Source organism: Trachymyrmex septentrionalis, unplaced genomic scaffold (assembly GCF_001594115.1).
Source record: "Trachymyrmex septentrionalis isolate Tsep2-gDNA-1 unplaced genomic scaffold, Tsep1.0 scaffold69, whole genome shotgun sequence".
NCBI classification, from domain to species: Eukaryota; Metazoa; Arthropoda; class Insecta; order Hymenoptera; family Formicidae; genus Trachymyrmex; species Trachymyrmex septentrionalis.
In genome coordinates this window covers 1657187-1680335 of record NW_017305873.1, presented here as the reverse complement: position 1 = coordinate 1680335, position 23149 = coordinate 1657187, and the positions used below count along the sequence as shown (strand labels likewise).

The following is a 23149-nucleotide window of genomic DNA, read 5'->3' as shown; positions in this document are numbered from 1 at the left end:
GTGAAAGTAAAAATGTAAATATTTCGAATTATAAAATACAAATTTTACAGTTTTACTTAACAGTGCAATAAAATGTAGTGGAAATTTCACATGTTGAATTTTTTTTGGTTTAATTAGTTGAGAAAAGTTTTGGAACGAATATCGATTAGCGTTAATTGTTGTGCGCGATATTTGTGTGATTGTGATTTATCATCTAGTCGAGCGACGCCTTCGGGAACCGCGGTATACATCCGTCAAATCTTTTTTCATTTCCTTTTTCCGTGGAACGAGAGCGTAGTACGAGAAATTCGGCGACGACCGAGCGAGAGAATCTCCCGCGCGTTTCCCATGACAGGATGGACGGATTCGTGCCACGTGATACTGTTTTGACTGATACACGCCTGCCAGTAGAATCCCATCGCAAGGAAAAACGAAACTAGAGAATGACGGAGAGCATGGACCAGAAAACGAGAAAGGGAACCATCTCGCGACTTGCCCCCGTGGGACAAAACGCACAAACGCTCCACGATGTCCCTCCTGTCATATGAAACGTCATTGTGAAAAAAAACATCTCGGAAAACATTTTGACTTTTTCTTACTGAACATGATTCGTAGGATGGAGCAAAGGTTCTAATTATTAACATCCATCGTCAACTCTCACGACTTTTTATGACGAGTCAGAATTACTTTGTATACAATTTCTATAAATTACATTTTAAGTTCTTTAAATTTTATTAGATAAAAGAGAAGTTCTGATTTACATTAAACTGCTATTGGCACTTTCGCGAGTCAAATGTCAATTATAATTATTAACTTAGAGATTAGTGAAAGAGATCTAATATCTATTTCTGCCAATGTAGATAACTTCAATTAGATTAACTCGGTTTAACGTACCCTTCATCTTTTCCTAATTCTTAAAACTAGAAAAAGATAAAAAGTTAGTTAAATCAAGATTAAAGTTAATCTAAATTGATAGATATGGACATAAATCTTATCGAAATTGCCTTCAATTAAATATATTATGGACTTAGTTCTACAATTTTAACACGTTATGATTTTTCAACCAATGTTATAACATTGTTATGGACCCATTTACTCATGCTTAAGATAAAGACATTTGGAACTGATATGTGTTTTTCGATTGATTTAGACGTAATCTTATTTATTTTTAATTTGAAAAATAAAAAGAAAAAAACAAGCGGACACTTCCATACTGAAAAGCATAAACTTCAAATTTAATTCTAAACAAATTTTCTAGAATAACAGAGTCAATTTTTTTTTCCAATTTCAAAATTAATGAAACATAAATTAGTTATGATAAATACGTAAACTTAAAATACGAGACTAAATTCGTAATTAGACTAAATTAAAAATTCGAAACTAAATTGCAATAATCACCGTCTGCCTTTTAGCGTAACCTAATAGGATACTTCCCGTTGCACATGCAGGCCGCAATGCGTTTGAGCGCCATTTGCCCTTTGGCCCTTGCCAATTTGTGAGTGACCTTAAGTTTCAATTATGTGAGATCGTTTTATATGACGAGTTTAAAAACGCCCTTTACGATTCGACGTCCGGACGGCGGGCGAGAACAAACAATTTAGATCACGCTATACCCACTTTTAATTCCCGGGATTCCACTTAGACGATTTTACACCGCCGGTTAATAAAACTGTCGACTAATTGTTGGCGAGCGCCACGCTCATTACCGGTGTCTCGAATTTCAAAAGAAAAAATTCTCATCGCAGTATCGAGAGTATGCAGGTCGTCGAGGTCCAGTCTCAAAACACGTGTCGATCTATATATAACCGGCTGAAATACACCCTTCCGATCTTTACGCTTCAAGCTCGACAATAGTGCTGTATCGTAACGATTTAGCATACATTTGTGAAATAAATAATAAACCCTGAATGCCATACTCGATGATATATTCGGCTTTTTTTGTAATAGTCTTTTTCGAAAATCTCTGTTTATTTTATTGCTTATAACTTTTTTTTTTACTAACAAAGATGCATACATTTGCTTGATATCACTGTATTCTTAAATACCTAAAGGTACGATTGAAAAAAATTTGTTACAATACGTTAATTTTTATAAAAAGTTATAAGTAATCAAAGTTTGGTTGGATACGCCATGCACATTGCAGTGTGTTCCATTCGACAAAACGATAGCGTGGCATTGAAGAATTAGAAAAAAATCAGTTAGATATTACAAAAAATAGCGGATTTTACTGAATGACATAACATCATTGATTTCTTGATGACTCAATCAAAGCCATTACTTAACATTAGGATTTAACAAAAAACTAGATCTAAAACTAACAAAAGAGAAATCTAGAATAATTCTATAATTTTTATCAACTTTAAGTTCAATTTTCGATATTATTCCTACATCTACAATCGCTGTTTTATTCTCTCCGTTTATAATCTTTTTTTTTTTTTCAGTCCAAAATTTTGTACTGTTCTAAACTTCCTAAAAGTACGGAAAAACTCAGGAATACTTTTCAACAATTCTGTTACATTATCGAATATATTATAAAATATTTAGGAAGAGGGAATCAGACTCCGATTTCCTTTATTTCGGAAAAATTGGAGAGTTAATTTCTCTTGTGCCAAAAAAAGACCCAGATTGCAGACGAAGGATTATGACAAGCATATAACTTCAAATTCATCAGTTTTCTTCTAATATAGTAGAACTATATAATTCGCTAAATAACATTCAACATATAAAAGAACAATAAAAGAATGTTATTATGTCTTAAATGAATTGATGTAATTCCAATCTCGATACTTTGATCCCCATTTTATTGGAAGTTCAACATCAGACGGTTCGTACCCGATGTCCAAATGTGCGCTAAGCGACTTACGATGTTTGCAGTGTGCGTCGACGGAAATAGCGTTACAGCGTGCACGACCAAACAGCGTGCAGAGAAAAGAAGATAGAGAGCAACGCGGAGAGAAGCGTCACGCACGAAGGAGAGAAGAAACCTTCAAAGTTCTGCCCAGAAGAAGACGAAGGGGAGAGAGAGAAAGGCGTGGCAAAATGGACGTGGTGAGAACGACATGGAACGAATTTCCGAAACGAAACCGAGAAGGAGGAAAGCAAAGGAGGAAAAGTGAAGAGAAGTTTCGAAGGCGAATAGGACAGGCGCAGTGAGGACGAAAAGGAAGAAAGGAAAAAGGAATAGGGGGGGATACGAAGAGCGAGAAGAAGCGTAGCAGACTCTTCCTTTTCTAGAGGGACAGGTGCACGCCTCTATTTTGGCGATGCCGGCCGACGAATGTTCAGTCCAATCTCGTAGAGCGAAATCGCGACATTCCGCCGCACAGCTCCTCCGCACAAGCAAGCTCTCCGCCCGCTTCTCCTTGGTCTCTCCCGATCTCTCTTTAGCCATGCGAGCTTGCGACATCTTCGTGGCATGTCCTCTGGTTTTCCACCCTCTCTCACGTGTACGAAAATTACATAATGCATCGTTTAATGGTTCTCTCTGATGTCGTTTCTAGAGACTTTCAATAATTCTTCGAAATTTATCTTGAGTATTATGGAAGCTTCTTTCTCACAATGTTAAATATCAAAGGAGTAATGGTAATTTTTTGAATTAAATAACAATTTGTTATTTTTAACTTCATGTATGTCAAAATGTAAATTAATCCATTTCTGTGGTTAGCTTCAAAGTAGACATTAACGTATACATTTAATAAATAATAAACTAAATTCAAATCAAATTTAATACATTTTCTAACGATACGGTGAGTAGGAACAGTGATGAACTACAGAGATAATTAAAAATAATTCAAATTGGATGTAAAATTTGACATTACAAATTTAACAGTGCAGGAGTATAAATATAATTAATTAATTTTATGCAAATAATAGGATACGCTGAACATATTTTCGACACTTCTAATCAACAGAAATAAAAGAAATAAAAAATTTTTTATTTCTGTGTTAAACTTTGGAGGAAAGATAAAAGTTCCCAAAATATCACGAGTGCGAGAAGTTTGAAAAGTCTTGTAATGTGATTTCAAAGCAACTTGTCTAAGTGGATTTATCAAAGGTACTAGTGCCATACTAGTAACACTGTAATATATAAAGTGACAAAATTGCCAATTAAATTATCTAGATTCCAATTGTGTTATAATTAAAAATAGGTATATACATTGTACAAAATAATAATGGCAATTTATAAATATGTAATTTTACCGACTTTTAATTTTACTAAAATTATTTAATATAAAATTTAATACATTACTTCTCCCTCTCTCTCTCTCTCTCTCCCTCCCCCTCCTCCCCACTATCACTCTTATAGAGCTATTATTATATCAACTGTAATATAAATTCAAATAAAAATAATTTTAACGCATTTCAAATAATTAAATAATAATATTAGTATTACTATTTATGAATTTAACTATATCCATAATAAGAACACATCCACGAACATATAACCACGATAACTACGATTTCTCCTTCTGCATCTGAATAAAGCATATCATTTTGAACTTTAAATAAAGCCTCTCGTCGATTTAATTTTCCTCATATTTCACATGAAATAACAGCTCTCAGCAGAGTTTATGTGTGAAAACATTGTAGCTTACATCCGATTAGCCCGTTTCACATAAATTTCGACGATGGTTGAAATTAAAAAGTTATTTCACCACTCTGCCGTGGCTTCTTCCACTTTGTTTGTTTCTCGAGCGATGGTACCTATATCTTTCTCGCCTGCATTTGCGTTGAGTTAAAAGCAAAAAAAAAAAAATGAAAAAGAAAGGATCGCTTTATGCCTCCATACGTGGAATGACGAAAGGAACAGCCACGAAAACTCGAAGAATTCGGGAACGCTGAATTCTCGGCGCCAGAAAATGCGAAACGACGGCGTCTCGCATCGGCATCTCTTTCCGTGATGCCGTCGTCTGTATTTCGCTGCTTTCTTTCTCGACTGCTATTTTCTAGTCGCTTTACACACCACGTTATTCTCGCGCGTGCCAAACGCGCCGCGCGATCCGCGGTCGAAATACTGACGCAAGTGTACGTCGAATGTAGAAGAATTCCGTCCTAATTAAGGCGGCAACTTTTAGCAAAAAGCAGCTACGCAATCAATAGAATGACAGTAATATCTTCAGTGATCAACTATTTGTTTCACGGAAAGAATGATTTAGCTGAAATATGTAGGAAAATACACACAGATCTGAAAATTTAATTAAAAATAAAGTATAATCAGTAATATTGTAAAAAATGTGACATTCCAGCAATTGAAAGTCCTATTAGTTGCTTGGATAATAATTATTTTAATATTAATTGTTAAGATAATATTAATTTTTCTAATTTTTTTCATCATCTAACAACGTAATTTTTAGATCTTTATCTAGTCAGTAGTTTTTTACTATACTTTTTCTTATATATGAAAAAAAAGGTTAAATAATAATTTTTGTCTTATAAGATTTGTAAAGATATTCTGGATATTCTTTCGAAACTTCTGACAAACTTTACTTACTTTAAAGTAAAAATACCAGAGATGTAAAAGATAAAATAAAGTACATTACAATTATAATAAATTCATTCAAATTATTTTATGATAATGTACATCATACTATTCTCAAAATTGTGAGCATGAACAACTTTATACACTTGTACTTTTTACCGCGCAGTAAAGTAAATTTTGTCACCGTTGATAAAGTATAATACTTCCCGATAAAGTAAATTCTATTGAGATATATGGTAATTTAAACATTTGTTTTACGAAATGTAAAAAGTATCTTACAACATAGCTCAATGTTCGCTCATTTACCAGAAAAATAAAATAAATCTTACACAAGTGAAGCCCTGTCCCTATATATAAATTTTATGGACTTGTCAACTCCAGAATCTTCGTCAACTTTAGAATCCTAGCGCATACTATTCTACATTTTTCTCTGTATATAAAAAGATCAATTATTCTTTTAATGATACTTTTTTAATAGAGTCTTTGACTATGTATTAATCATTTTCTTTTACTGCTTGCCTTGATCTAGCCGCTTTCTCGTCCTCATTAATTTCATGCCACGGTTGACCGGTCCGAGGGAAGAAGACCCCACGCCGCTAAGTGCGAACGAAAAATGTTAGACGCCAACGGGAAATGTGACGGAATCAGGACACGTGCGTGTAGCTACATACATACACACGGATATATACACATAGCATTGAAGCCGCAGCATGTGTCAGTTGGACTGAATGGACGCCTTGAAACGCCATGAGATTTATCGATGCATTAGTGCTCCCGAAGTCAGCCGGGCGAGTCGCGTGGCTGACGCCTCTCGTCCGACAATTTCCAGATTTATCGGAGAATTCGGAGGTAGAGATCCTCAAGGTCAATCATCCGCCTTGTCCAAGAAGCGCATTGACTCCAGCTCGAATGAGCTCGACCCGAGCGATCGGAGGTAAGTATTGTGAAAAGAGTGAAAATAATACAGGTAGAAGTACGCGGAGAAATATCGGACTGTAAAAATAAATTAAAAGTGTAAATTTACGCTCGAGAAATTAGAAGAGTAAGAACATCGCTCGTATATGCGTAAAAATAGCAAGTTTATGATCAGGACTTAAGTCTCTGATCTCTCTCGTCGTAACAGTTTGTATTAAGGGATAAGAGACCACCTCGAGATGGCTAAAAAGTTATTAACTTTCTTTACTTATACGATCCAAGTTATGAGATTCATATTCATAAGAGTTCCTACTCTAGAAAGATGAGTGTATATATATATATATGTTCATACTTCTTCGTCCTTTTATTATATCAAGTAGATTATAAACTCAATATGAAACCACAGATTTAAAGTATGTACATGAGTTACATATAATAAACAAAATTAATAAATTTTTGTTTAAATACTGACTTAATATTTACTAAATAAAAAGATAACCATTAAATAAAATTAATTGTTTTCATACCAAATAAATATATATTTCTATTGAGTAAATATTCAGTAAGTACTACTTAGACAAATATTTATTAACTACATTTTTCTCTCAGTTAGATGTTTCTTTTTATGTCCATTATGTAAAGTATAATACATTAAAATAATATTCTAATAAAAATTCTTGTTAAAAATTTTCAAATGCTTAAGAAAAGAGAATATAATAAAAAAAAAAAAGATTTTACGTTATGCTTAATTAGATGACAATCTTTCTCTTTTTCTCCCGCAACGTTAAAAATGATTTAAGGATAAATGTAATAATAATATTAATATTAATATTAATATAATATAAAAATATTATCTAATAATAAATAAAGACAGAATTGTTAGTAGAAACAATATTATAAGTATAGTATTTAGATTCACTTTTTGTCTCTTAAATCTCTTGTGCTAACAAAAACAGATATACAGACGGACAGACGGATAAGAAAGCAATAGCAACTTAGGAAAGTATATATCGATCTCTTGAAATAAAGTTTACGAATCGATATATGTATAAACAAAAAGTGTTATTATTTTTAGAGTACACTTTTCTAAGAGTAATGTAACGTCATGTCTTGAGAAGATCGAGACAATAACAAACTTATAGCTCCACTCAGCAATTCAAATAAAGCGAAAAGCTTTCTAAACAGGATCAACAGATTTATTTCTAACGTTAGAAAAAATATTGTACTAAACATAAAAGCTGACTATAATATCAAGAATTAATGTGAAACAAAGCTAACATATGTAGGAAAAGAAAAAACGAAACGGAATTCAACAACATTCAGCATTTGATAAGAAATGCAATTAGATTAGCGTATTTCCAAATGACTTTACCTGAATAATTTCCGCAGAATCGGCGAGAATTTTAAATATCAAACTTTTCATATGTTCTACATAGATTACGAGAACAAGATTGTTATTTCTACTGATAAAGCGATTTTTGAACATTCCGTTGTCATTACGTTAAACATGATTGTGCCCAATAAATAACCAATATACGTGTACAATTGTTGCGATGTTATTTTCATAATGTATTCGAATATAGCGGTAATATAGATAGTAAATGCCCATTTCATGAAAGCTAACGAAAATTTAGTATAGAATAATATAGAATTAATTTTATAATCGTTTTTTCTGTCATAAGTTCAAAGTGAATAAAAACGATCTCGAAGGAAATGTATTTTGATTATGTATATACTTTTTTCTAGATAGAGATGCCAAAAAGATATAGAGATATTTCCTTTTTAAAATAGAATTATATGATTTTTTAATATAATTCCTTTAATTAATAATTTTATTCTACATATAAAAGTATTAAAGTAGTATAAAAACTAATAGTTTTTTTAGATATTTTATACTTTATTCTGACACATATTAACATAAAATATTGAATATCTCATAAATTTATTAATTTTTTGATAATCATACTTTAATACTTTTATGAACAGAATAATGAGATGAATCAACTGACATAAAGCACATAGTTGTTCAAAAAAAAATATGTCGGCAAAAGGGATAATTTTTTAAATAAGTAACTACATACGTGAATAATTAAAGGAATCATATTATTTAAAAAATCATATAATTTCATTTAAAAAAGTAAAGATGAGCTTTATATCTTTCAGGCGTTTTTATACCTAGAAAAAAACAATGTAATCAAAATACTTTCCTCTCAAAATAGTTCCCCTTTTCATCTAAAACATTTCTTTCATCAAAAATAAATAAATATTTTCAATTTATGGACCATCCTATACAACGAGTATACGTTATTGTTTCCTTTGAAATAACTGTAGTTTTTGTCGAGTGTGTTATGCAAGCACTACAAGAGACTATTAAAAGTTGTTTGCACTAATAACGCAAATATTAGAGGTAATTATAAAAAGTATAAGCTGCTTGCGCTATTAATGGTAACATAAAGGTTTTCGAAATAACTGTTACATTTATATAACGAGTATGCATGTCGTTATTTTCTTGAAAAATACGGACAGTTTTTCTTTAGTCTCTGCCTTCCATATTTCGACTGATAAGAGCACCATGTTTCAGTAGCATATGTTATGAATATTTTACGAAATATTCAGTGAATAATTTAAAATAGAGAAAAAAGAGACGTTGATTGGGCGATATACAGTATTGTAAGTGTCATTATTCAGAGTAGCATACCAAAGAAAAAGAAGTAACTAAACTAATACTAGAGGAAATAACTAAAACAATGATGAACGATACAGTTTTTTAAGGAAGTTTATGAATGTTCTATAATCATCAAATTCAAACATATAGAAACGCCTTACTCTGAAACTCTTTAAGAATACAAAAGATAATCGTAAGTACTACCATTGACTTAAAGATTCTGCCAATCAGAAAAACTTGAATGTTGCTGTTAGATCATACATTAACAATATATAATGCGATCATGAACCAATGCGATAATCCCTTTCGCGAAATCGATAAATCTGCGAGGATAGCGGAATAAATCGCCTTCAACGCGCAAGCTGCTAATAAACGTATTTTCCCGAGCGAGAGCAACACACGGCACCAATCTCGATATGTCCCACGAGGATCGCCGAATGCGTTTACGACTAATCAAAATCGCGCGGACCACCTGGAATAATTAACGGGGCGATGGTGCGCGATGGTCCGCGTGGGATTTCTGACGATTCATTCATGCGAGCTGGACGTTGGAAACACTGGTGGTACCGGGAAGGAAGGGGAGGGATGCTTTACAGTATCGAATGGGGGTGGCAGGAAAAGCCTGTAGGTTCGTGAATCATAGCACCCACGCGAGAACACCATAAAAATAATGCAGCATGCGTCATGATATAGCAAACGTGACTCATCACCCTATGGGCGCATATGTATCGCACTCGTGTCGCAAGATTGCATCGACAAGTCGCAGGACGCGAGATCCCCATTTCCAACAACGCGAGAAGTTACGTATCTCGCGGATGAAAGCACAGCTGTGAACGCGAATGCGATACGGGGGATGCATTTCAAGGTACGCGCGGGGGTAAACACATCATGACCGAAAATTGGTAAAAGCAAGCATAACGTGACAATAACAATCGACCAAGTGGCAGTCTCGCATTATTGCGGAGACTACTGACAATTAAATTAACAAATTGCGATGTAATTTTAGCTGCGACGCACATAGCTTGAGAAATGATTAATTAATTGAGAAAGGCGTGAGAAAGTAGGAAGACGAGTCACAACTTCCACGAAAGAATTAAGAAAGTTAGCCGAAATTTACCGCGCCAGACAAGCGCCTGGTAAACGCGAGCGGTAAACATCGAGAATTAAAATTTAACGTCTGCGTCAACAAGTCGCAGGTATAGAGTTTATTCAGAGGCTGTCCCCGAATTGGACGCGAGCTGAGGAAAAATGACATTTCACGAATGATTAATTGATCGCTCGTGACAAAGAGAAAATGGTGAAGTGCACCTCGAGTTTTAACGATAGCGCGATAAGTCCGTCATCCCCGAATCGTACGCAGTTGTGATATCGACCAGTTCTGATATTTCTTAGTCATCGCCGACATTTCGTGCTGGCTTAGAGGAGCATGAAATGTTTTTCGTGAGTCACTAATAAGAGAGCTCATTTTCAGAGTTAAATGCTTTGCCAGTACGCAACGTCAACTAAACGTCAGATGCAATAAACATCCAGACGTTTCGCTGACTCTCGTAGAACGTAAGGTTGATTATTTCACGTTCAAAGGTAATACCATTGTCATATAATATTTTGTTAAGATATTCATTAATGTATTTCATTTCTATGTGTAAAATTTACAATTATTTACTGTACCGTTTTAAATAAAAATTATGAAATTGAACTAAAATTTTTAACATACACATAAACTGTAATATGATCAATTGCATATATAAATTTATTAAAAAAAATTTATCTCTAATATCTGAATTTTAAGATATTAATATCGTGTTTTCTTATCTATAAAAACCGCATTAAACCAGCGTATTATACTTTCCTTAAGTAATATTTTATGTTATAGATATTTTGTTATAGATATCTTGAAGATTGGTTATAGTTAGCTTCCCGCGTATTGAGCAGCTCATTTTTCCCTATTGTTAAGGAAAAAGAAATATGTAACATTCTTGCCGATACATCGATGCCATTTTTGGCTAAAGTTACGTAGGTTTAATTCTTGCATTTGTACTTTTAATTTATGATAATAAAAAATACATATCAATCAAATTAGAATGACGAATTCAAAGTTACTTAAAAAGATTATATTTATATTTAAAGAAAAAAGAATTTATTTCACATTGATCGTTTTGTTTGTTGCAGTACTAATTATCGTCATTGACGATATAATTGAGGCTACGCCGATATTTACTGCCAGTAATGAAAATCTATAGTTACATGCACGTTACGTGCACTATAGATTTTCAGCAGTGAACATCGAAACGCAGCCTGGAAATAATATGCAGTTTGCTTGTAATCAGTTCTATCGAATGATGAAATTATAGCCTGATATTGTGACAAGGAAAGCAAATCACTTTACAGGTAAAATTCCAAATATCTATTATGAACTAAAAATCACTAATAATATGTGCGTGCGTGCGTGTGTCTAAAATTTCAAAGTTTTTCAATTATCATATTTATTTGTACTGTAAAAAAATTTTAGGAAAAGAGAGAGAAAAAAAGAGGAGAAGGGAAAGAGGGAGAGAGAGAAAGAGAGAGAGAGAGTTTTCAAACTGTAAAATGTTTTAGCAAATAACTCTTTCTGATCAATTTTGCCAAAGTAAACTCACTTTAAATTTGACTATTTTTCCAAGGCGCATAAATGTTCTAATTTCCATTGGTAATGTATACTTATTTGTAGATACATACAATATTTACGTACATACTCGCTCAACGTTCAATGGAAATAAGATTATAGCATTGTAGCATTAAGATCCAATATTTCTTAGTCACTGACGTTTCATGCTGATCTGAGAGAGCATAAAACGTTTCTTGTGACTCATTAATAAGAAAGTCCATTTCCAGTTAGAAAATAGAAGTGCTTTGTCAGTATGCAACGTAAGTGCCAGATGTAATAAACATCGAGGCGTTTCGCCGATTCTCATAGAACGAAGGTTGATTATTTCGGCAAAATCGTGTACGTTTATTCCAAATCTTCCGTGTAATCGTTTCCGTGAAAGCATGCATTACTACGTCATAACTCGATATTATAGTCAAATGAATTTTTCTCTAACTCCGAATAAACAAAAAATGTACAATAAATATATATGAATAACAGATATTTAAATAAAAAAAAATAATAATAAAATTATAATTAAATTAATAAAAAAGATAAAAATTGTATAAAATCTCCAATGATTAAATTTAAATTTATTCATTTAAAAGAAAAATATTATGAATTTTATGCCATCTTGATTTTAAATTTTCTGAAACGCTTTTATCAATTAACATCTATTTCCGTGCATAAAAGATACATGTAAACGTAACGTATGTTATGTCGTAAAATGAGTTGGATGGTAATAACCAAGCTTTAGCATCATCGTCTGTCCGAGGGGATAAATTGGAAGTAGTAATTTACGATCTTACGCGCACACGCTTTGAACCGGAAGAGTAATTTTCGTAGCCCGCATAAGGACGATTAATCTTCTAGGAAATCGAGAAGGCGTAACCGGTGCGTGAATCTACATAAGTAAGCTACGGACGCTAAGTAGCATGAGTTTTCGTCACGGGTAATTCGTTAAATTTATTTGTTAACGCTTTGTTGTACGTCTCTCGAGCGAAAATAAGGCATAAAGGATGCGTTTCTAAATACCATCAAAAATCCATTTCTACGTCTATCTTGTGTTCAAAAGTGCCGAGAAGAAAGAGCATTAGCGTTTTTATACTCGTAGCAGCACTTTGATAGTGTGTGCGTTTCCATCGTGATGAAAAAAAAACAAGAGACAAAAACCACATTTTAGTACGCTCCGAGAGTCTCGAGTGGCTCTCCTTGGATCTCCGCTGCTTTACGAGGCGAGTTGAATCCGTCGAATCTCCCGGACGATCGTGAACTCTTCTCCGGGGACCATTCGTCGAAAGCAGAAAAATTCTCAAACGGATATATAAGAAACGGGAAAACACTTCTCAAATGGATTCGCCGAGATCATGATAGTAACCCGATTAAAAAGTGCAATCGGAGTTATTTCAACGAGACGTATTCAATTTCTGCGGGATTATTTGACGTTCGCCGACGTAGTAATGACATTTCATATCGGCTTAATAATGGCTTTATTTCATTTGACAAACGTACACGTAGCACAACGAGATAAAACGCGCGCGCCCCTGGGCCACCCACCCCGAGGGCACCCATAAATTACGTCGGCAATTCGTAACAATTACGTCTCTCTCTCTCGTAATTCTATTATTTATGCCCAGGAAGGGCTACCGTGAGCCTCATCCGTCGTCGTAGGGATGCTGGATATCGATCTGCCTTTTCTCGGCCGCTTATCGTTCATTGCGAAACGCACGTGCGTATAACCGCATTCAACGTTTATCGGGCGGCGAAAGGGATCATTTGGGGCTTTAGGGGCAGCTGGTGCAGAGTCGAATGAAGGGACGCGCGACACTGCCTGGCTAACATCATGGACAAATAGATGCACTGCTCGATGCAGCGATAGACATCATCGAGACGAATGATGTTCGAATCCCGTCAATGAATCGTGAGATAAACGTCACGTGGCGGATATTCGTGATAGCAGGCGGCGTGAACCATTAATTGAAACGCTGTTAAACGAATATCGGTGCGTAACATTGATAAAGAACTAATAAAGTATTGTAATATATATATATATATATCAAATTATGACTATATTATACAGAGAATGATTCATTTTAATCTTAACAGGCTAATATTTCGAAAATAGGCAATTTATTTTATCAATAAATATTCCAAATAAAAGTTGTTTAGTATAATATAATAAGAGAGGGACGTCATCATTTTATGTCTCCTATCATACAATTTTTTACTTAGAATATTTTTTGATAAAATTACATATCATCGAGATATTTGTTTGTTAAAAGATTAAAATAAATCACCCGATATATATCATTAAATATTATCAATTGCGATATTTATGTGTCTTGTACAAATTTTTCAATAGAGATAAACTAAATTAAATCATACGTCATTAATTGACTATCGTATTGTTATTTGGTTTTATTATTTAATTCTTGTCATTTTTCTAATAACAAGTGATATTTTTGCTCTTTCTCAAATAAGAAATTTTTACAAATAAAAAAATAATCATTTTTTTTATAAAAGCATATAAGTGGATGGGAGATATAGATGAAATTCTCGAGAGCCTTTCAAAGCGTGCATCCATTGCGCCGCACTCGCGTTCGCATCTGCGTATAAACAAATCTATGATGGAGTGAGAAGAGAGATTTGTTCGGTTAAATAAACTGCGGTCCGACAAAAAATAATGTTAAAATCACCGTCAAAGTGAAAACCGCCATTTCCGCCGCGGCAACGAAACAATCTTTTCGTTTATTGAATTAATAGTATAAATATTTATTCTGCAACAATTACCACTGTTATTTTGGGAATTTATTTAATCTATTTCCACGAAACTTGCAGTGGGAAATACGAAAATATATGAGAATTTGTGTTATCAGTGCCAATAATATCTTAATCATTATGATATAACTATATCAGAATAATTATAGAAAATGTTATATATTAGTATTAAAATATTATATATTAATAATTATATTAGAATAATTATAGAAAATATTTTAAAATTATAATAACTATATTATAATAATAATATTAGAAAAATCTGAATTATAGAAAAAGTTTCAAAATGTTAATTCCAAGAACGCATTTAAATTGGTTTATATATGTATGTAATCTTCAATTTTTCCGAATGAAATAGAACGTATTTGAAAAAAAAAAAAAAGATTTTCCTAGAATAAGAATCTAGTTAAATATATAGACCTAAAATTAATTTTGTTGGACATAAAAATAAATATGTGAAAAATTCAAGCATGAGTAGTGCTGCAAAAATTTTTAATATCCTAGCAATCAGCTGAAACATTTTATATAATTATTTTAATAGGTCAACACAAAGATATTTTCAAATTTATATCTAATTCAATTTTTCGATACTTCAGCAAAACTGTTCTTTCCGTGTAGCAGCTTGTTATTTCCGATATATTAACATAGCTACCTTTTCATTAACGACATATTATGCGTTGGCGATTACGCAATTTGCAGCAGTTTTCCGGGTAATCACTTACAGGGCATTGAGCCCAAGGCAGAGGCAGGCCTGGCAGGCCAGCCGGCGAAAAGTGCTCCTCACGTGCTATGTCGCGCGTATTTACGCGGGTGTGTACGTCGATTAGATGAAAGAAGATAGAGAGAGACAGAGAGAGGAGGGTTGAAGTTGCGTGGCATCCAGCGAGGGAGAGAACTCGAAAGGAACGACGCTGATGGGAATCCAGAAATAGAGAGGCTGCGAACCGAAGCGCCAAGGGTAGAAAATTTTACAGGCGCCGTAAAACCGTGCGGCCCTGCGTGCCGCGCGTGAACGCGGTCGCCATGCCGTTACTACTTGTTTCGCAACGACGAAATTTGAACGGAAGCGAGAGAGTGCGTTGGAGAGAAGCGTGGATTTTATTTATAGGAAGTTTACGCTGGCGGAAACGAACGCGCGAATGTTCGCGAGAGCGGTTGCGAGGCGCTAGGGACAACGCGAAAATTCTCGTTTCTCGCGGGCGTTTCTGCTTGGCAAAACTTGCGATGCAAATGCGCCTAGCAAATTCGCCTAATGAGCCTAAGCCGCGGTGAGTAATGGTAGCGGCAATAATAGCGACGGGAACGCGTTAGCAGTAATAATAATAGTCACTCCGCACCGCGAGATGCGTTTGCTAAGTTTGGGTACACATTTGTGAACTATATGTACTTGGAAAGTAGTTAAATTGAAATTAAGGGTTTGTCTCATTTTAGTAGAAACCACAATCGGAGTAAACATCGAATTTACTCTGAGAAGTTGCGAGATATTTTCAAGTTGCAGGAACAAAATATACCAGTGACAAACAGGAATTTGTGGCACTGTAGAGGATATGACGCGCTCGAAGAAATAGGATACTTCTAATAAACAATCTAATAAAAGACGCAGTCTATATAATTTCAAATTACAGAAAGAGATAAGAGATATAGTTATGAAAAATATTACTTTAGAGAGAATACACGATAAAAAAAAAACGATTTTTTACTGAAGCATTTACAAATGTAGTTTTAAATTCACACCGAATTATTTAAACACGAAAGATCCAGCTGGGTCGTTTAGGGTCTTCATTTCCTATTTGTTGCGTTAAAAAATTTTTAGCCAGACATATAATTTTGTTGAACCATCAATAAATAATTACACAGGAAATTCAAGCATAATGAGCAATGCTGCAAAAAATTTTAATATTTTTACCAACCAGTTTGTGTGCCCTACGTAATTATTTTAATGGTTCAATAAAATTATTTTTTCAGATGTGTATGTATAACTAAATTTTTAGATGCTTCCGCAAAACTATCGTTTCCGTGTATTTATTCCATTAGGAATTAGTGTAAGTAATTTGCCGTCTATTCAAGAATATCTTATTTACAAGAATCATTTTTAGAGAGCTAACATTAGAGACCTGAACTTGAAATGTGAAATACTTTGAACCAACTGGAAATGTGTTTATAAAGACCCCGCGTCTCCGGAATGCACACTCGTCGATCGAAAGGCCAACGCAGTTCTACGCTTATTTGAGAATTTTGTTTTCGAAAGTCGCTTTTTCTCTCGGAGAGCAAACACCAGGCTGGATCCTGCGGCGGAGGATCTCAGAATGCTTTCCCCGCTACAAAAGCAAAACAGAAAGTGCGCGAGCGCGGCGGGTGAACACTGAACACGCGTGACAGGCAGGAAATCATGGCACGCGTGAAAACGTTGCCCCGAGTGCAACAATAGGGTCCCTGGGCAAACAAGCAGAATTCGATGCATCGTGGCGCCGACAACACGACGCGACGCTTCGAAATATGTTCGGTTCTTTCAGAACACATTCCTGACCCTCGCTTGCTCCGAAACTCAATGGTCTCTGCTCCACCCTCTGGGCTAGCTCGAGATTGCTGTAGCTTGCGTTACCAACCCCTCCGGCCGGTTGGCTCGGCCAGCATCGCGTAATCGTCCGTACGATGACACGCCAGAAACCCACCCCTGGTACATTTATTCCAGCGCACCAAACTCGGCACTCGGGGTTGCCTTTTCCGTGGCGGAAGGATCGGGAAGGAGACGCGCGGCGGAGCGGAACGCACGCGTGTGCGTGTGCGTGTACGCGTGAACGCACACGAGGTATTCGATATAGCGTACTTTTGCAACGGGGGGGATTGTAACCGGCAGAATTTCGGCGTGATTCAATTCACGATACTGTGGATATATGTATATGGCCTACGGAGACAGTAAACATAATGTTTCGCACTGACTGTCTAGCGCTGTCGTTGAAAATGACCAAACACGTAGATCGTTTTCAATTGTCTAAAGCAATGAAATTCGAATCCGGCGGAATTACGGCAGAATTCACTAATTAATCGAATCACGAATTGAGAGTAACTCGGAATTCAATATATCTAGCTCCAGGCAAAATCTGTATTATGTACCGTCTATTTATCTGGAAAATGTATATCCCAAATAAAGTTGTTATATTCTTAGTTCTCTATTATAAATTGTAATCAAATATGTAAAATGAGGCTCGAAAGAAACTATCAGTGAAATGTAAAAAAGCGGAGCCTACATCAGCTGTTCAGATGCACAGAAAATTCTTTATTTTCGTGTGAATGTAACAATACGAATAAAATAAACGTTTCGACCCTTAAATTCGGATCCTTATCAATATAAATTGTAACCAATTAGAACAAAATATAGATTGTAACCAATTAAAACAAAATTACCAAAAAACCATAAATGCTACAGATAAAATCATTATCAAAATCGTTATTCACCTGGAAAATGGACGTTTAAAGTAAAGTTATTGATTCTCAATTACACGTTGCAATTAACACGAACAAGATTATCAAAAATCATAAACGCTACAGATAAAATTTATATTATGCATTGTCATTTTCTTGAACATTTAAAATGGACATTTAAAATAAAATTGTTATTTTTATATAGTTCTCTGTTATACATTGTAACCAATTTAGATAAAATTATAAAAAAACCATAAATGCAATACGTAAAGTTATTATATACCGTCATTTATCTGGAAAATGGACATGTTAAGTAAAATTGTTAATTTTCTATTACACGTTTTTATTAAAACGTGTAATAAAATATAAAATTATCACAAAAGATTATAAATGTTACAGATAAAATCTATATTCTCTAATGTTATTCACCTGGAAAATGGATATCTCAACTGAAGTTGTTACCATTAGTTCTCTATACGATATAATACAAACAAAATTATCAAAAAGCTATAAATGCTGCAAATAAAATCTAATTATATACCGTTATTCGCCTGGAAAATGGATATTTTAACTAAGAATAACTAAAATTGTTATTCTTAGTTTTCTATTACACTATAAGTTATAATTAATACGAACAAAATTATCAAAAAATCAGAAATACTAGGATTAAATTAATGCTGCAAGGGTTGTGTTTTGTTCTCAAATTTGTTTTCTCCATTAATCGGGTCAAATATCTTATAACTATTTTTAGAGAAGAAATCTCTCTCAGAGATAAGTGTAAAATCTCTTTAACTCTTTAAGTACTCTCTTTTCAATTCTCGGCTTTAATTCCAATAAACATTATTAAAACGCCTATATTGCGCGTAAAAATAGAGATACAATTTGTAATAGCAAACTCCTGGAATTCGCTTTAGACGATCTATAACTTGCAACTGAAGAAAATGGAATTCTGTTTCTAATTTTATCTGCGATGTGTAATACAGAAAACATTTGAAAAATTGAAAACATTAAAAAAATACGACACATAAATTATAAATTATACTATAGATTTTATTACTGATTATAAATAGATTTATTAATTATAAATAGACCATGATAAAGAATTAAAGAGTAAAGCTAAATTAAATGTTCGGTACACTTAACCAAAATCAACAAAATTTACAGTCTTCGTGTAACAAGCAGAGCTAAAGCGCTACGTTTTACATCCTTGTATTACTCACTGCGGCATTTGCATGCGTTACTTAGACTCTTATTTAGCATTACTCCCACGTCCACGCAAATGCACCTATGCACCGGATCCGGCGTGTGTGAGGGCGCAATTCACTCGTATGTGCCTCGCAACCGCGTGCTCGGGCTCGAAGGCGCGCGTGTGCGGGTCTACGCGTGTAGGTGCGTGCCCGCGTTTCAGACGTGCGTGGAGAGTGGAGTATTAGTGCGTGTGCCGCGCGCGAGAAGGGCGAGGGTGTCTCGGGTAGGGGAAACTAAACGCGTGTCTTCGGTTTTGGTTTTAGTTTCGTGGCAGTCGTTGCCGACGACGACGCCGACGACGACGACGATAGCACGATCATAACGACGACGACGACGACGACGACGACGACGACGACGTCGATCCTACCGAGCGGTACCGATCTCGCCGACGCGAAAACACGACGCGTCTTTTATCACGCCGGTATCATTTCTCCGATTAAATCGACGTCGCGCGCGCGCGCCTAAGTGAACAAGTGACACCCTCCGTATCTTCGTGAGTACCAGCTGCAAGTGCGGATGAAACTAAATCCGAAAGTACGTGTCTCCAATATCGCTGATTACATCTCTGTGTATTATCCCCCCCCCTCCCCCCCCCCGAGAGATAAAGATTTATTCGAGTCGGAGTACCACACATGTTCCGTTTTCCCTCGTCTGAAACACTCGAATAGAATTTACGCGATTCTATGTGACGCGGGATTTAAATCTCCTTCAATCTATCACGAGTGGTACCGATAAACTGTACGTATCTTTTCTCTCCTCAAGCTGTTTTATAAGTATCCAGTTCTTCGCGAGTGCTATTGTGAAGCTCCAGTTGATAAAACAAATCTTGTCTCTTTGAAAGACTGAAGTGTTAATTATTGGCCAATCCTCTCCTTGGAGAATTTGAAGAAATACTGACTTTATTAATCAAAAGCTTCCCTTTGAAGAACCTGGAGAATTTCTCTTTTAATCTCAATCTCAATTTATTTTCAATTAGTTTAAAAGATTCCATTGAGAATCACTATCAATATACTTATATTTGATAAGGGTGTCCGATTTCAAATAATTTCACATTAAATTCAAGACATCGACAATGAAACAGGATATAGGCGAGAATTACTGACGTTGCTAATAAAGAAGCGTGAAAGTGACGTGCGATAGTGCCACCTGACCGTGTCTCTAAATTAAACCGCGCTGCGTGCAAAAGGAGGACCACCTACCAAGAATAACATCGGGAGAGAAGTATGGGGGACCAGTGGTAAAAAAAGGGCGCACGAAAGGCACGCGCCCGAGACACAGGATCAAAGTTGAAATTCTTCGAGAGGGTGGCGAAGGAGGAAGAGAAGAAGGAGAAGAAGGAAGACCGTATGGTCGGAGGAAGTCAAAGCGGACGAAGAGGACGACGATCAGGTCGAATGCCGTGAGGCGAGAGTTTCGACGGGAAGAAACGAGCGTGCGGAAAGAAGGGGAGAAAAAAAAAACAAAGGAAGCGAGAAAAACGCCGACTGGTTTTGTTAATCAAAAGATTTCGAGACACGCGTTCAGCCTAATAACGAGCGAGGGGAGGAGGAAAGGCGGGCGTGAAAGGACTCGTCGGAGGACCTCCGGTTGTGAATTGTGTCGCTGGCGCCTGTGCTTTTTGTACTCCCGATTGAATAGAGCTGACAAAGAATAAGGGTCCACCTTTGAATAAATGAATGAGTATTATTGAACTACCGTTGAATGTAAATATGTTTGCGGGAGATTGGAAGATTTAAGGAAGAGAAACTTAAAAAAGTTTTTTTCGCGCGAAAATTAAACGTTTGCAGCTTCGAAAGGATACAGAGAAAGTACAGGGAATTTTTATAATTTCAATTATTACATACTTTGAAGTAGGTCACAGCGATAAAAAAAAGTTGTAGGATTCAGACCGTAGCCCGTGTGGTGACTATAAATAACAAAAAGTAATTATTATTTATTATATTTAAATATATAATACCAGTTACTAATATAAGACTATTTAAGTGCAACGTTAAATTAGTTAAAAACAATCGAAACGCGAGGACGTCGAGAATGCCTGGATTTTCCGAATCCTTCGAGTGGTCGCGATCGATCGAGGAAGCGGCGCGATCGAAATTTTTCTCGGATCCACGACTATCTCGTGAGAAAGACTGTCGTTGAATCAACCTTACCCTTATTTGAAAAATAAATTCGATCAATCAAGATCGAATGCAGCTCCTCGTGACGGGAGAGCGGATTCGACGCGTTGAGTGCAGTCATCGTGACACCTGAGCCTCGATACAAGACGATATCGAAATGCGCTGTGCGTCAGGATACGTATTTCTGACGAGTTTGTTGATGGTGCTAAGGACTCGCCGAATGGGCGCGGCTGCGGAGGAGTCGGAATTTCAGAACAAAGGTACGTGCCAAGGATCGAGTCTCCTTATCTCGAAATGTTATCTGTAAAGTTTTCTTTAACACGTCACACATTAAACATCCTTTTAACGATAAATTGGTTTCTGGATTGCGCCAAAAATCGGTACTTGAAATACTCTACAAAATTGTGTCTATTTTTAACCGTCAACCTCCATTTTCGGTACACGACGAAGGTATGCAAGCGCCTTAGCCCTCCTTGTTGCTCGAAACTGTCAGAAGATTGACATCTAATTAACAGGTCAGATCCGTCAGCAAGGCTATTAACGTGGTATTCGCTTGAAGTTCTACGCGCCCTCCAAGTTTACATTTAGCTATATTTACACATTTACTAATTAACTTTGCATTGACATTATGTGGGGGTGAAATGTGATTTTTGATAAATTCCTTTATATATTAAAATTTCCGACTATGCCTTTTTGATATTCTTATATTTTATCTGCTGAGAAAGAATGAGCGAGCGAGCGAGAGAGAGAGAGAGAGAGAGAGAAGCAAAGTAAATAAATCAACATAAAAATTTGTATATTTTAATAAAATAATTCTATACCTACCTATAGCGATTAGTTTGTTATACTAATTAATAATTTGTACTTAAAAAATAAAAAAAGAGAAAAAAATAAATATTGAATACAAAATAAATAATAGCTGTTATTATTTAAAAAATATTAAAAAGAGAGTATCGAATAAGAACCGATATGATTCTGGGTCATTTTGACGAAACTTATGAGGTGTCTTAGCACTTTTTCATCATCGAATCCAACCGGAAGGATTTAAATAAACCCGCAGACCCGCATGCGACCTACTGACGTTTTAGCGTTCGTAAAATTCAATCAAGGCTCAATTTATTATTAAGTTCAATCACTAGCACAAACAATCTTACACGATGCGTTGTTTCCTGTTTATATCATTGTGATACGATATCTCAATTTGCACTGGGAAGGAAGCAGATAAAACATTGTATTCGCTATCGCGCAAAAAATGTCATATATAAATAATTTAATTAATCTTGTCGCGAGGAAGAATCTAGTGAGTGCGGTAATAGCTATGACACGACGGATAAGTAGACAAAAATTGGAACTGCTGTCTGAAATAGACGTCGCCAGTTTAATTTGGCGAGACTGTCGACGTTCGCTAGTATGCCAGAATAATTACGTTATTAGTCTCTGAGTCGCATATACTCTCGGAAAATCGCGACGTAAAAAAAACATTACGCATAATCCGGAAGAGTCCATCTCGGTAGAACGTGTTGTGAGTGAGATTAAATTTGTGGATTTTGTGATTACGACGCAATCAATAACATTCGTCGGTTTAGGTAATTCTTGTAGTTGTGTTTAATAATTATATAATATATTTTTTTCTCATATTTGATTCACGTATTCAAGAATAATCTAATTATAAATTAGAGAACCTGCATTATAGGTTCAGGGGAAAAATTTAAACATTAAATTATTTAATTTAACAGACTATAATTAACCGTTTACGTAAGAAACTATTATATTTATCCTACGAGTTTTTTATTTTTATGCTTTTGTTTTATCTACAAATAGTAAAAATTGGATTAAATTGATAAATTTTAATGGTAAAGGAATAAAAAATAATACTTTCACACACACACACACACACACACACACACACACACACACACACA

The 23149-nt window shown here is 35.2% G+C and overlaps 1 protein-coding gene across 3 annotated transcripts in view; it reads left to right on the top strand.

Moving 5' to 3' along the window:
* The first annotated feature begins 6334 nt into the window (after positions 1–6334).
* LOC108753392 (hemicentin-2) overlaps positions 6335–23149 on the top strand; it is a 34328-nt gene continuing 17513 nt past the window's right edge. The window contains exon 1 of one of the 3 annotated variants that reach the window (XM_018494934.1): positions 6335–6392. In XM_018494934.1, coding sequence (XP_018350436.1) covers positions 6368–6392 — 25 coding nt within the window. In that variant the 5' untranslated portion in view covers positions 6335–6367. Of the gene's footprint in view, positions 6393–21085; positions 21488–23149 lie in introns of those variants that run through there. The other 2 variants (XM_018494932.1, XM_018494933.1) reach the window with 2 other exon arrangements.